Here is a 13335-nt window from a genome sequence, read left to right as displayed (position 1 = left end):
CAATCGCAAAGATAGGCAGGTCTCGAACTGTTTAGGGCTTTGTAGGTGATCACCTGAACTTTGTATTGAGACTGGAAAATTATTGGCAGCCAATGGAGCTGATTGATCGGGGGGGGGGGGGTTGACCTCCCCCTGTAACTAGCTAGTTCTGTGTACAATAAAAAGCAAAATGCACATTTTTTAATCATCTCAATCAAGAAATGATATAGGAGAAGCTTTCTACACTCACCTGAGGAGTAAATGTATATGTTTGATTTCTTATTACATATAGTTTGGATGTTCCCAAGACACCAATATGTCTATAGGGTCTTCCACTCAGTTTCAGACTTTTGTTGCGTCCTAAGGGAACAAAGTAACAGTCAGTATTTAGATTGTTTTCAATATACTTCCAACACGTTTCTTTTGGCTACAACTTTCTCTGTTTTCCTGTTACAGTCTCCTTCCTCTAGCTAATTGTAATAAACAAATATATAAGATGTATCAGCAACAGCTCCAACATCACTTTTAGATCTGCTGGCCCACCAAGTTTCATAATGTTTGGGTCATCCCCTGATTTTTAGGAATTTATTTTCTTTCTAGAAATTAAATCTCCTTTAAAAAAATTCCAAAAAGGTATCCCCTGCTGACTCCGCCCTGCAACTTCTCCAGGAGTAGCAGCACGGCACCATTTCTTCCTGCCAAATGATGCACTTGCACATTATACAGCCCACTATTACACTTTCTTTACTAATAAAAAAAAACAACAGCAACTTCTTCCAAAACATTTTAATTTCTTTTTACCACAACATACTGGAGGAGGCCAGCAGCTCACCATCTACAAGCAAGCAAGCAAGCAAGCAGCAGGTCCCCTTATTAGAGAAACACTCCTGTATGATACAAAAATTATTAGGTATTGGTGGTAAGTTTAGGTAGATAGGTAGTTTTTCTGAAAATGAGGCTTTGCTGTTTGCTGGAATTTCTATAATTAATAATAACTATAATCTTTAAAAGTACTTTCTGAAAGAAAGGAGGGAGGAGAGATAAGAGAAGATGCTAAAGGCTTTAGTAAAGGCTAAAGGGTGACTCAAAGCTCAGAGCCATCTTAAAAGAAAAGCACACCCACTCACAAGTCCCCAAACCACCCGCACTTTCCAACTCCCAGTCTCACTAAATAAAAACTCAAGAAAACAAAGGAAAATCAAAAAGATTCAATGCTAGAGAGAGGCCAAGCCAAACCAAAAGCTAAAGCTCAGAGCAAGCAGCAAGGCAATCAGATTGAAGCACCTCTCTCTAGAGCCAGGACATAACTGAGCAACGGAGGAGGTGCTTCCCCCTTTAAGTAGACACAGATTGTGTAAGGCACATCATGTCTTTCTTCTATTCCGATAGGTCCAACAGGCAGGGCTCACAGGGAAACCCCATGCGAGCACATGGCAGCCTTTCGTGTGCCACGTGCTCTTGAACAGAGTAGAAGGAGCAGCCATGTTGTCCGGCTCTGTTTAAAAAACGATGGCTGCGGAGCCCTTGCCATTATGGGCGTCCAAAGAAGCCGAAGGAAAATGGCCAAAACAAATCAGTGAACAAGTCTACTATTTAGCTAGCATATCTGATGCGTAGAGCCAGCATGGAATAGTGGTCTGTTTTATCAGAACTGCAGGAGACCAGGGTTCAAATCTATGCTCAGTAATGAAAACAGCTGTACCCTTTCAGGTTTAGTGGTATGCAATAACACATCTTCTTTGAATAAATATTGCAAAGAAAACCCCATAATAGGACCATTTTAGGATTGCCGTTTTAGGATTGTCGTAAATTAGAAGCATAATAACAATAACACCCCTCAACTGTCTTTCCTTTGTTATTTTCTTTTAAAGTGACTTATGCTGGTACTAAAAAAAAGAGAGGACATTAAAACCCAAAGTTTCTTCAAGCAAGTAAATGCCAATTTCCCTTTGAGGTTTTTGCTCAATGTGCAGAGAATAAAGAAGCTGGTGCTAGGAGGACAAACCCTTCACATGTATAAAGCATTAAAGACAATGAAGCCAATAACTATGTGTTTCCAACATGGTGCAAAAGTGAACCATTTCTCACCACAGGCAATGGAAGGAACATACAATTCAATTTGTATTAGAAAGGTTATTTTTGGGAAGATAACTCAGAACCGTGAGCCAAAAAAACCAAGCTCTTTTCCAGGACTACCATCAACATATTCTTTCATTTTCACAATTTCTACTCAAGCTTGACTTGAAACTTAATAATACAAACAAAAGAGTAAGATGAAAAGATATGCTGGAGAAGCAAGTAAGTTGTTGCCGCTCCTACCAAGCTTGGCATAAAGGTTACTCAGGATCCGTGCTGGCTGCACTCTGATAGGATTAATGTCAGCAATGCTCTGGACATGGATTCCATGACGTTTCAGAAGTTTCTTAATTTCATTGGTCTCAGCTAAAACATGTACTGTATGAAAACAAAACAAAAAAAGAGCAATTATTACTTTGAATAGAATTTCTTACTGGGAATAAACACACATTTAGTACACATAATCACCTTCATATTCAACTTCTGATTAGACACATAACTGCGTAAGACCAGCAAATTATATATAACATTAACATTCTTGAACATTTTGCAATGAAAAGGACTAAAAAAGATGTATGGCTAGGAAACACAGAGTAGTCATATGATGTAACACCCTAAATTATACATAGCAGTTGAGAGTTAGACCCCTTTTACACTGCCATATAAATCCAAATTATCTGCTTTGATCTGGATTATGTGGCAGTGTAGACTTATATAATCCAGTTCAAAGCAAATAATGTGAGTTATCTGCTTTGATAATGTGGATTATATGGCAATTAAGAAGGGGACTAAGACCCCTTCTACACTGTTCTTATATCCCAGGATCTGATCCCAGATTATCTGTTTTGAACTGGATTATATGATTCTCCACTGCCATATAGTCCTGGATAAGCAGATATTTGGAATCAGATCCTGAGATATAAGGGGCTTTTGTAAAGCTACCCTTCTGGTATTTTTCTTTCCAAATATATCTTACCACACATACTCCGCAGCTAATACCAGTTAGGACTGGGTGCCCTTGTCACCAACTGCAGCAACTGTTTTACTTTCTCTTTGCTTCATCTCAGTAGGTCCAGTGTCAATGCCTGCATGTAATTCAAAAATCTTGCAGATGCTTTTCCTCCCTAATGTTTCAACACTGAGCAAGTAGAAAGACTCTGACACTGACACCTGTGAATAAGCAGGCCTTGTGGATATGGAATGACTTGCAGATGTATTAGAGTTGGATTCAGCAAAATTTACAACTGGCATTTTTCTAAATAGCAGTGTCAGTCAATTACACAGACGTGAACAAGTCACTGATTTAAGACTGACGAAGGCCCCTTGTATTTTACCATATAATCCAGATTATCAAATCAGATAATCCACATTATTTGATTTGAACTGGATTATATGAATTTACACTGCCATATAATTCAGTTCAAAACAGATAATCTGGATCCTATATGGCAGTGTAGAAAGGGCCCAAGTCTTTTTGACCAGTTCTGTTCCAATTCCAATGATACTCTTTCACTTAAGGGAGGGACAGAGTACATAACAGTCGCTACCTACCTTGAACAACTACATCAGGTTTAAAAGCAGTTGAAAACCTTCTATTTAAGGGATCAATTTCACCAGTTGCCAGAAACCCCTGTGATGTAAGAAGGAAGAAAAGACAAAGAAAAATCAGGACAGATTTCATGGCCTACAATCTTGCACCCTGTTGAGTACCGTGGGACTTTGGTATCCACTGGAATCTGGTTTCAAGTTCTGCCAAGTTCCACTGTATATGATGTTTCAGTAAATCGTGCAATTTATATAAAATAGTGAACTACTCAAATGGAAAGAGCCTGAGGATCTCTGAAATGGCAGGAGACTGAAGCAGGATATGCCTAAACATTAGAGTAGTGCTCGACATGCAACAAAATCAAGGCTTACTTTTTGGGGTTTGTTTTCTAAATATTTTTGAGACATTGTTGGTTGAATTGATAGACCAAGAACCCATGAGTATGGAGGGCCAACTGTAGCACATAGTGGGAAATTTGACTGCTATATGGATGAAGAAGGTCCTTTCCATAAATTACTTTAATCTTCAATATAATTGAAAGTTAGGACAATGGCAAATACACTGATTAAAACAGGCATGGGCAAACTTTGCCCTCTAGGTGCTTTGGACTTCAACTCCCAGAAATCCCAGACAGATTACCAGCTAAGTTCTTCTGGGTTTTTTGGGGCTATATGGCCATGTTCTAGAGGCATTTCTCCTGACGTTTCGCCTGCATCTATGGCAAACATCCTCAGAGGTGAGGTCTGTTGGAACTGGGAAAGAAGGGTTTATATATCTGTGCAATGACCAGGGTCAGACAAAGGACTTTTGTCAGTTGGGCTAGGTGTGAATATTTCAACTGACCACCTTGATTAGCATACAATGGGCTGACTGTGCCTGGAGCAAACTCTTCTTGAAAGGTAATTAGATGTCCCTGCCTGTTTCCTCTCTGCTGTTTTTGCTGTTGCAATTTTAGAATTTTTTAATACTGGTAGCCAGATCTTGTTCATTTTCATGGTTTCTTCCTTTCTGTTGAAATTGTCCACATGTTTGTGTATTACCAGCTGTTAGGAATTGTGGGAATTGAAGTCCTAAATACCCCCAGAAGGCCAAAGTTTGCCCATGCCTGGTTAAAAGATGGTCAGCAGTCATATAAAGGCTAGAAATACCTCTGCTAAGAGGGCACTCAGAATGTATAACGACTGGCCCCAGAGGTGAGGAAGTTTTCCAGCTGGGACACGATCCACTGTGTGAGGATTTTCATACTCTTCATTTACCTAGGTGAGAAAAAATATATAAGACCTGGCTTCAAAATCCATCTCCACTACACTATGTGAGAACCATTATAGTATATTAAGTTGAGTGTTAGACTAGGACTCTGAGAGACCAGGGTTCAAATCCATGCTCAGTCATAGAAATCCATCATCTCTCTGCCCCAGAGTATGGTGGAGGCTCCTTCTTTGGAAGCTTTTAAACAGAGGCTGGATGGCCATCTGTCAGGGGTGATTTGAATGCTATATTCCTGCTTCTTGGCAGGGGGTTGGACTAGATGGTCCATGAGGTCTCTTCCAACTCTTTGATTCTATGATTCTATGATCTAGTCTCAACTAAAGTAGACTAATAGAATCAGCTGCAGATCAGTAAGTCAACAACCTAGGTACATTCACCTTGATTTAATTGGTTTACTCTATGTGAACTAATAATTAGTTAAATTATAAAATTAAGTTTGTAAAATCACTACTAAAAGCAATTTTTTCCCAGCTAGAGTCATTTCTGGTATGGAAATACTTACTGAAACAAACCCTGACTGAAACAAGAGAGAATGGGGAGAGGGTGCATTCGCTTTGTTTATCCACACAGTTCACTTTCATGGGGAAATACATTCACTCATAACTATGTTACTTCTCAAATTTCCTTCGACAAATCAGACGACCAAGACATGTGAAAATATTTCCAACAACAGAAGTGAGTGTGGCAGTCAGTGAATTATTTGTTAAATATTCCAGCTTCAATTGTTTGTTCAAACAGTCCAACGAAAATATCAAGCTATTTCATTTCTGAAAAGTCAAAACCCAAAACCAATACTATCTAACAATCATAGGTAAAGGTAAGAATTTCCCCTTGACATTAAGTCTAGTTGTGTCTGACTCTGGGAGGTGGTGCTCATCTCCATTTCTAAGCCAAAGAGCCGGTGTCGTCCATTGACACCTCCTAGGTCATGTGGCCGGCACCATTGGAGCACCATTACCTTCCCACTGAAGTGTTACTTACTTATCTACTCACATTTGCATGTTTTCGAACTGCTAGGTTGGCAGAAGCTAAGGCTAACAGCGGGAACTTACCCCGCTCCCCGGATTCAAACCATCAACCTTTCGGTCAGCAAGTTTAGCAGCCCAGTGCTTTAACCTGTTGCACCATCATACGCTATCAAAAAAAGAAAGGGGGGGGATACTTTTGCGATATATTTAGCCAAAGACACATTATGGAAGAAACTTCAGGGGTGTTTTACTTTACCTTATCTGGAGGAACAGCATACAGTTCTGGCATGAGAAGAATCCCATTCTTTTTTCGAATGAGTATCCCCTCCAAGGCCTCTCTGTACTCTTGCACCTGAAGGATGGAAAACAAGGGCTTAAAATCAATGTTTGTGTTTGAAATGGGAGAATCTATTAAAGGTGTAAATATGACTGTTTAAACAAGAGCTGAATCTTAACAATCTCCTCCTTTGTTAAACAAGGCATAATAAAGCTCCATGATGGTACATAAATACATAGTGAATTAAACAACTACAATGAACTACTAGTAACTTTGAAGCATGATTTTTCAGCAAAGGGAGATAGCAGGAAGAACTGCATTGTTCAAAAGTACAAATGGGAGGAACATTTGAATGCTTCCCTATATAAACAGCTCACTGTAACTCAGTTCTTGTGGGTTTTTTCGGGCTATATGGCCATGTTCTAGAGGCATTTCTCCTGACGTTTCGCCTGCATCTATGGCAAGCTTCCTCTGAGGAAGCTTGCCATAGATGCAGGCGAAACGTCAGGAGAAATGCCTCTAGAACATGGCCATATAGCCCGAAAAAACCCACAAGAACTGAGTGATTCTGGCCATGAAAGCCTTCGACAGCTCACTGTAAGTTTATCAAAAAAACCCTATCACAGCAGTCAGGCAGCTAAGGGCCCATCCACACAGCCATATAACCTAGAATATCAAGGCAGAAAATCCCACATTATCTGAGCTCTGGACTCAGATAACCCAGTTCAAAGCAGATAATGTGGGATTTTCTGGTTGATATTCTGGGATTTAGGGCTGTATGGAAGGGCCCTGAGTCCACACTGCTATATATTCCAGTTCAAGGCAGAAAATGTTGGATTTTATTCAGCTGTGTTGAAGGGACCTAAGGGCTCTTCCACACAGCCCTATATCCCAGAATATCAAGGCAGAAAATCCCACATTATCTCCTTTGAATTGGGATATCTGAGTTCACACTCAGATAATGTGGGATTTTCTGTCTTGATATTCTGGATATAGTGCTCCGTGGAAAGGCCCTAAGTTAAATCCTTTTACCTCATATGTAGCAGATTCTTGCTGTTGGTTACATGGATCTGTTTTTTTTTTTTTTTTAACAAACAAGAGCATTTGAATTGTGTCTCCTCCTTCACACAATCTGCCCAGTCTCAAGTCCCGCTGACAACCGTTCAATATGATATTGAGCCATTTCCCTCAGCAACATCCCTCTCTCTTGACTGTGTTTGCTACAGCTCATTGAAGTTGCAATAGAGTAATATCTCCATTCCAGCTTTAAGACCAGTTCTTGGTTATGAAAGTTGAGAGCCAGCTCCACAATTTGTAACTGCTGTCAGAGCTTTTAAACACAAATAAGTCAAAGCAATCTAGTTTGATTCTGTCCTTACTGCACCGGTGATGCTAAGCTTGGTGTTACAGTACAACCTGACTGTAAGAAAACACATGAAAATGCATTAGACAAAGGACAGAACTTTTAAAAGTTTGAATAGTCACTGTAGTCTGAAAAGGAAATTTTTCTAACTTTTCAAAGTTCTAACTGCATGAGACGACGAACCAACCTAGTCAAATTCTTAACTATGTTAAATAGCAGCAACTCGCCAAAGTCTTGAACAACATTTTTGTCCCAAACTTCAATACACAGATTCTTTTAAGACACAATACCATGTACAGTTTTCTGGGAACAAGCTTCAATTGAATATATGGAATAAGAAGGTATGTATGAATGATGATGCCATTAAGTAGAGATGTAAGGAATTCCTCAACTCAATGGGTGCAGAAATTATCCACCACTTGCTACAATTAACTTGATTTGTGATTAACAGTCATAAATTCATAACAGTCTTATTTACATTATTCCCCTTATATTTCAGCCTTATTTATATCATTTCCCTTACCTGAATTCTATCTCCATTGAACACACCATCAATTAAGAAATAGGTCCAGAATACAGGCCACTCACATTCTATATTCTCAAACAATTTGAGCTCAGCAGGATCATAATGCAATCTGTTTGGATCCTAGAAATACAAGTGTTTATTGCATGTTTTATTATTGCTTTTTCACATAGCACACAAAGTATTATATTATACAGAATATTATTACTATTCCACCATATTGCCCTGTTAAAATATCCTAACAAATATTAAAACATTTTATTTATTTACTGTACTTATACTCCACCCTTCTCACCCCCGGAGGGGGACTCAGGGCAGCTTACAAAATATGGCAATAATTAAATGTCAGATTCAGACAATAACATAACAATTAAAACTAAAACTATATAGCCTAGAAGATATACCATAAACCACAGTTTTGACATGTTCAGCACCAAGAATTTAAATGATTACCGGGCTGTGGCGCAGCTAGTTAGGAGCCAGTTGCATTAAATCACTACTGACCGAGAGGTCACGAATTCGAACCAGCCCGAGTAGAGTGAATTCCCAGCCATTAATAGTCCAGCTTGCTGTTGACCTATGCAGCCTGAAAGACAACTGCATCTGTCAAGTAGGAAATTTAGTTACCGCTTTATGCGGGGAGGCTAATTTATCTAATTTGCGACACCATAAAACCTCCCAATAGTGTGCAAAAGAATGAGAAAGTACTCCATCAAAGGCCTCCTTGTCACAAGTGGATGGTGAAGTGGCAGGTCCCCCTGTGGCTGGAATCAAGCATACCCTAATGAAGCCGGAAAAGCTTGAATGTTAAATTTCCTCTGTGTCTGTCTATATGTGTTGTATGTCTAAATGGCACTGAATGTGCATTGTAATCTGCCCTGAGTCCCCTGCAGGATGAGAAGGGTGGAATATAAATACTGTAAATAAAAAAATAAATACATTAGTTCACAATATGAAATAAATCTAAAAAAAACATGCACTTAGGACACTTGGATATGATATTAATTCATTTGTAATTAATATGGTCAGTTTTAAAAGCAGTTATAGGAGTGTCCAATTCGAATTTTGTGCACACAGATACTAAAAGACAAGGGGGTTACGGATGGATGGGAGTTTCTCAATAGTGAAATACTCAAGGCACAATTGCAAACCGTGCCAACAAAAAGAAAAATAGGACAAGTGCAAAGAAGCCAGAATGGATGTCCAAAGAACTTCTAACTGTGCTGAGACACAAAAGAGACATGCACAAGAAGTGGAAAAAGGGAGAAATCACCAAAGAAGAATTCAAACAAATAGCCAACACCTGTAGGGAAAAGGTCCGCAAGGCTAAAGCACAAAATGAGCTCAGGCTTGCCAGGGACATTAAAAACAATAAAAAGGGATTCTTTTCTTATGTCAGTAGAAAAAGGAAAAACAAGGAGGCGATAGGGCCTCTTCGAGGAGAAGATGGGGCAATGCTGACAGGGGATAGGGAAAAAGCAGAATTACTTAATACCTTCTTTGCCTCAGTCTTCTCACAAAAAGAAAGTCATCTTCAACCTCAGCAAGACGGAGTTGATGAGGGATTTGAGGACATCCAACCCCAAATTGGGAAACAAGTCATCCAGGAATACCTGGCTGCTCTAAATGAGTTCAAGTCCCCAGGGCCAGATCAACTACACCCAAGAGTATTGAAGGAACTAGCAGAAGTCATTTTGGAACCATTGGCAACCATCTTTGAGAGTTCTTGGAGAACAGGAGAAGTTCCAGCAGATTGGAAGAGGGCCAACGTGGTCCCAATCTTCAAGAAGGGAAAAAAGGATGACCCAAACAACTACCGTCCGGTCAGCCTCACGTCAATACCAGGCAAGATTCTGGAAAATATTGTTAAGGAAGTGGTCTGCAAACACTTAGAAACAAAAGCGGTCATTGCTAATAGTCAACATGGATTTATCAAAAACAAGTCATGCCAGACTAATCTGATCTCTTTTTTCGATAGAGTTACAAGCTGGGTAGATGCGGGGAATGCCGTGGATGTAGCGTACCTGGATTTCAGTAAGGCCTTCGACAAGATCCCCCATGACCTTCTGGCAAGGAAACTAGTCCAATGTGGGCTAGGCAAAACTACGGTGAGGTGGATCTGGAATTGGTTAAATGGACGAACCCAGAGGGTGCTCACCAATGCTTCCTCTTCATCCTGGAAAGAAGTGACGAGCGGAGTGCCGCAGGGTTCCGTCCTGGGCCCGGTCCTGTTCAACATCTTTATTAATGACTTAGATGAAGGGTTAGAAGGCAGGATCATCAAGTTTGCAGACGACACCAAATTGGGAGGGATAGCCAATACTCCAGAGGACAGGAGCAGGATTCAAAACGATCTTGACAGATTAGAGAGATGGGCCAAAACTAACAAAATGAAGTTCAACAGTGACAAATGCAAGATACTCCACTTTGGTAGGAAAAACGAAATGCAAAGATACAGAATGGGGGATGCCTGGCTCGAGAGCAGTACGTGTGAAAAAGATCTTGGAGTCCTTGTGGACAACAAGTTAAACATGAGCCAACAATGTGATGTGGCAGCAAAAAAAGCCAATGGGATTTTGGCCTGCATCAATAGGAGCATAGTGTCTAGATCTAAGGAAGTAATGCTACCCCTCTATTCCGCTTTGGTTAGACCACACCTGGAATATTGTGTCCAATTCTGGGCCCCACAATTGAAGAGAGATATTGACAAGCTGGAATGTGTCCAGAGGAGAGCGACTAAAATGATAAAAGGTCTGGAGAACAAGCCCTATGAGGAGCGGCTTAAGGAGCTGGGCATGTTTAGCCTGAAGAAGAGAAGGCTGAGAGGGGATATGATAGCCATGTATAAATATATGAGAGGAAGCCACAGGGAGGAGGGAGCAAGCTTGTTTTCTGCTTCCCTGGAGACTAGGACGCGGAACAATGGCTTCAAACTACAAGAGAGGAGATTCCATCTGAACATGAGGAAGAACTTCCTGACTGTGAGAGCCGTTCAGCAGTGGAACTCTGCCCCGGAGTGTGGTGGAGACTCCTTCTTTGGAAACTTTTAAACAGAGGCTGGATGGCCATCTGTCGGGGGTGATTTGAATGCGATGTTCCTGCTTCTTGGCAGGGGGTTGGACTGGATGGCCCATGAGGTCTCTTCCAACTCTTTGATTCTATGATTCTATGATTCTATGATTCTATGAATCAGCAGTGCATAGTAAGGGTGGTAAAAGAGAGAAGGTCTATTCATTTGTGGCAACAGTTTTCTGAACATTACTAAAAACTAAGGCCCCTTCCACACAGCTGAATCCCACATTTTCTGCTTTGAACTGGAATATATGGGAGTGTGGACTCAGATAACCCAGTTCAAAGCAGATATTGTGAAATTTTCTGCCTTGGGTTAAATGGCTGTGTGAAAGGGCCCTGAAATATTGTGGATGCTTTGTGAAGACAAGACAAGCCAGCACTAGCCACAAGTGAGTTGTTGTTGTTGTTTTTTGTGTTTGTTTTTTTTTGTATCATTTCGTTTTGGTTTTGCTTTTATGTTCTGTTGTATCATTTCACTGTGACTTCAGATCTGGTCTCCTGATGTCATTCTGTTTTTACTTCAATAAATTTCAGAAACAAAATGTTTCTCTGATGCAACATATTAATGCCTTGCGCTGAATGCAAACCAGTTTATTACAGTCAACTGTGGGGAAATTGTAGATAAAATGAGAGAACTACATTCAAAAATTGTAAGATTGTGATAATTTCAGACCTCTCTTGGTGTTTTGTAGCCATCTCGAATAAAGCGACAGCAGCCATATCGTCCCTGTAAAGGTGAACAAGAATAATTTTATATAATTGTTTCCTCTTAATTACACAAACATCCTTCTCTATTAACCAATGAAGCCCAACTTATTAGATACAGATAAATTAACTCAAGACATTTTGACAATCCAAAATTAAATCCTTACTTGTAATTTGGTGATAATTTCATTTTTGGTTGCATTTACGAGAGCCATATCCTCTACAGCAAAGGCTGGATAAGAGATAATGGACAAGAGTCCAGCATCAATCTCTTTTGACGTAGAGGCCCTTGGTAACATGGAGTATAAAATAGACTGAAAATGAAATATATGAGCATAAATGAGAAACAAGACAGAACAAAGATAAAATAAAGATGACTTTCATTCCAAGATATTTCATCAGATGTATCTATAATTAATTTACATGAAAAGGATAATGCATTTGCTATTCACAGATATCTACTGGATCCATTAAAATAATCTACTATCATGTAAGTACGTAAACTTTATTACGGTCAATGACCAGATCACAACAGGGTGACCCAGATTGTGCGTTGTCTAATCCATGGAGTCTATTATCACAAAATTATCTAGCAACTATGAGCCCTGCCAGGAATTTCCCATTGTTAGATATGAAGCACTGATATGCACTGATCTTTGTATTCCATAGACAAATATAGCATCTGCTTGAATCTGCTCTAGTCGATCAGATGGAGTAGAAGCAAAATTTGATACATACGATAAAATAGATAGGCTGTGTAATCACAGTAGCCTTCTCAAACCTAGTATCTTCCAGAAATTGATGGGCAACCTCTACCATCCCTTCACTCTGGGAGCCATGGTAGCTGCAGTCCAACAAATGTGGGTGGAGACATCTGAATTTCAGCTTTAAGAACAGTGGGTAATGTCTTACAATTTCCTTGAGATTCCCTAGAGCAGTGGTTCTCAACCTGTGGGTCCTCAGATGTTTTGACCTAAAACTTCCAGAAATCCCAGCCAGTTTACCAGCTGTTTGGATTTCTGGGAGTTGGAAGGCCAAAACATCTAGGGACCCACAGGTTGAGATCCACTGCCCTATAGGAATGTGAGGTTTACCTGACAGTGTTCAACTTCATCTGGAAGGACATGAATCACTGACTTGTGTCCTCCTCCAGCTCCAAAAAGGTCCAGTTCATCAATGGCTTCCAATGCAGCCTTCAGAAATACACATAAAAGTAGAACCAACTTGTCAAGGATCCTCAAGAATCAATGAAACTTTTAACTATTTTAATATTAAAATAACTATATAGAACTGCAGAGCATAAAAGCTCTTAGACTTTTTATATCAGCTCATACATCTTGCTCTTGTATGTTTTTATTTAAATGTGTATCTTTTCTTATCCAATAAAGGAAAAAAAAGGACAAAAAATGAAATGATAGTTCAGCAAAGGTAATCTCATATATGGAATATTTAATTTCTTAACAAAACTTGTTTTTTTGACTACTATATATGTCCCATTTCCAGAATTTTACCTAAAATGAAAAAAATATGAAATCAATAATAAAGAGAAAACTTTGA

General features: G+C 39.6%; 1 protein-coding gene across 4 annotated transcripts in view; it reads right to left on the bottom strand.

The window, feature by feature from the left end:
- PHKA2 (phosphorylase kinase regulatory subunit alpha 2) overlaps positions 1–13335 on the bottom strand; it is a 66897-nt gene that overhangs the window by 35787 nt on the left and 17775 nt on the right. For all 4 annotated transcript variants that reach the window (XM_060770060.2, XM_060770063.2, XM_060770061.2 and 1 more), the window contains exons 8-16: positions 12873–12971; positions 11946–12092; positions 11747–11800; positions 8002–8124; positions 6095–6190; positions 4750–4857; positions 3607–3685; positions 2299–2433; positions 230–339 (exon numbers count right to left, since the gene is read on the bottom strand). In XM_060770060.2, coding sequence (XP_060626043.1) covers positions 230–339; positions 2299–2433; positions 3607–3685; positions 4750–4857; positions 6095–6190; positions 8002–8124; positions 11747–11800; positions 11946–12092; positions 12873–12971 — 951 coding nt within the window. The remainder of the gene's footprint in view (positions 1–229; positions 340–2298; positions 2434–3606; positions 3686–4749; positions 4858–6094; positions 6191–8001; positions 8125–11746; positions 11801–11945; positions 12093–12872; positions 12972–13335) is intronic.

Source organism: Anolis sagrei, chromosome 3 (genome assembly GCF_037176765.1).
Source record: "Anolis sagrei isolate rAnoSag1 chromosome 3, rAnoSag1.mat, whole genome shotgun sequence".
Taxonomy (NCBI): Eukaryota; Metazoa; Chordata; class Lepidosauria; order Squamata; family Dactyloidae; genus Anolis; species Anolis sagrei.
This window is presented reverse-complemented; position numbering and strand designations above follow the sequence as displayed.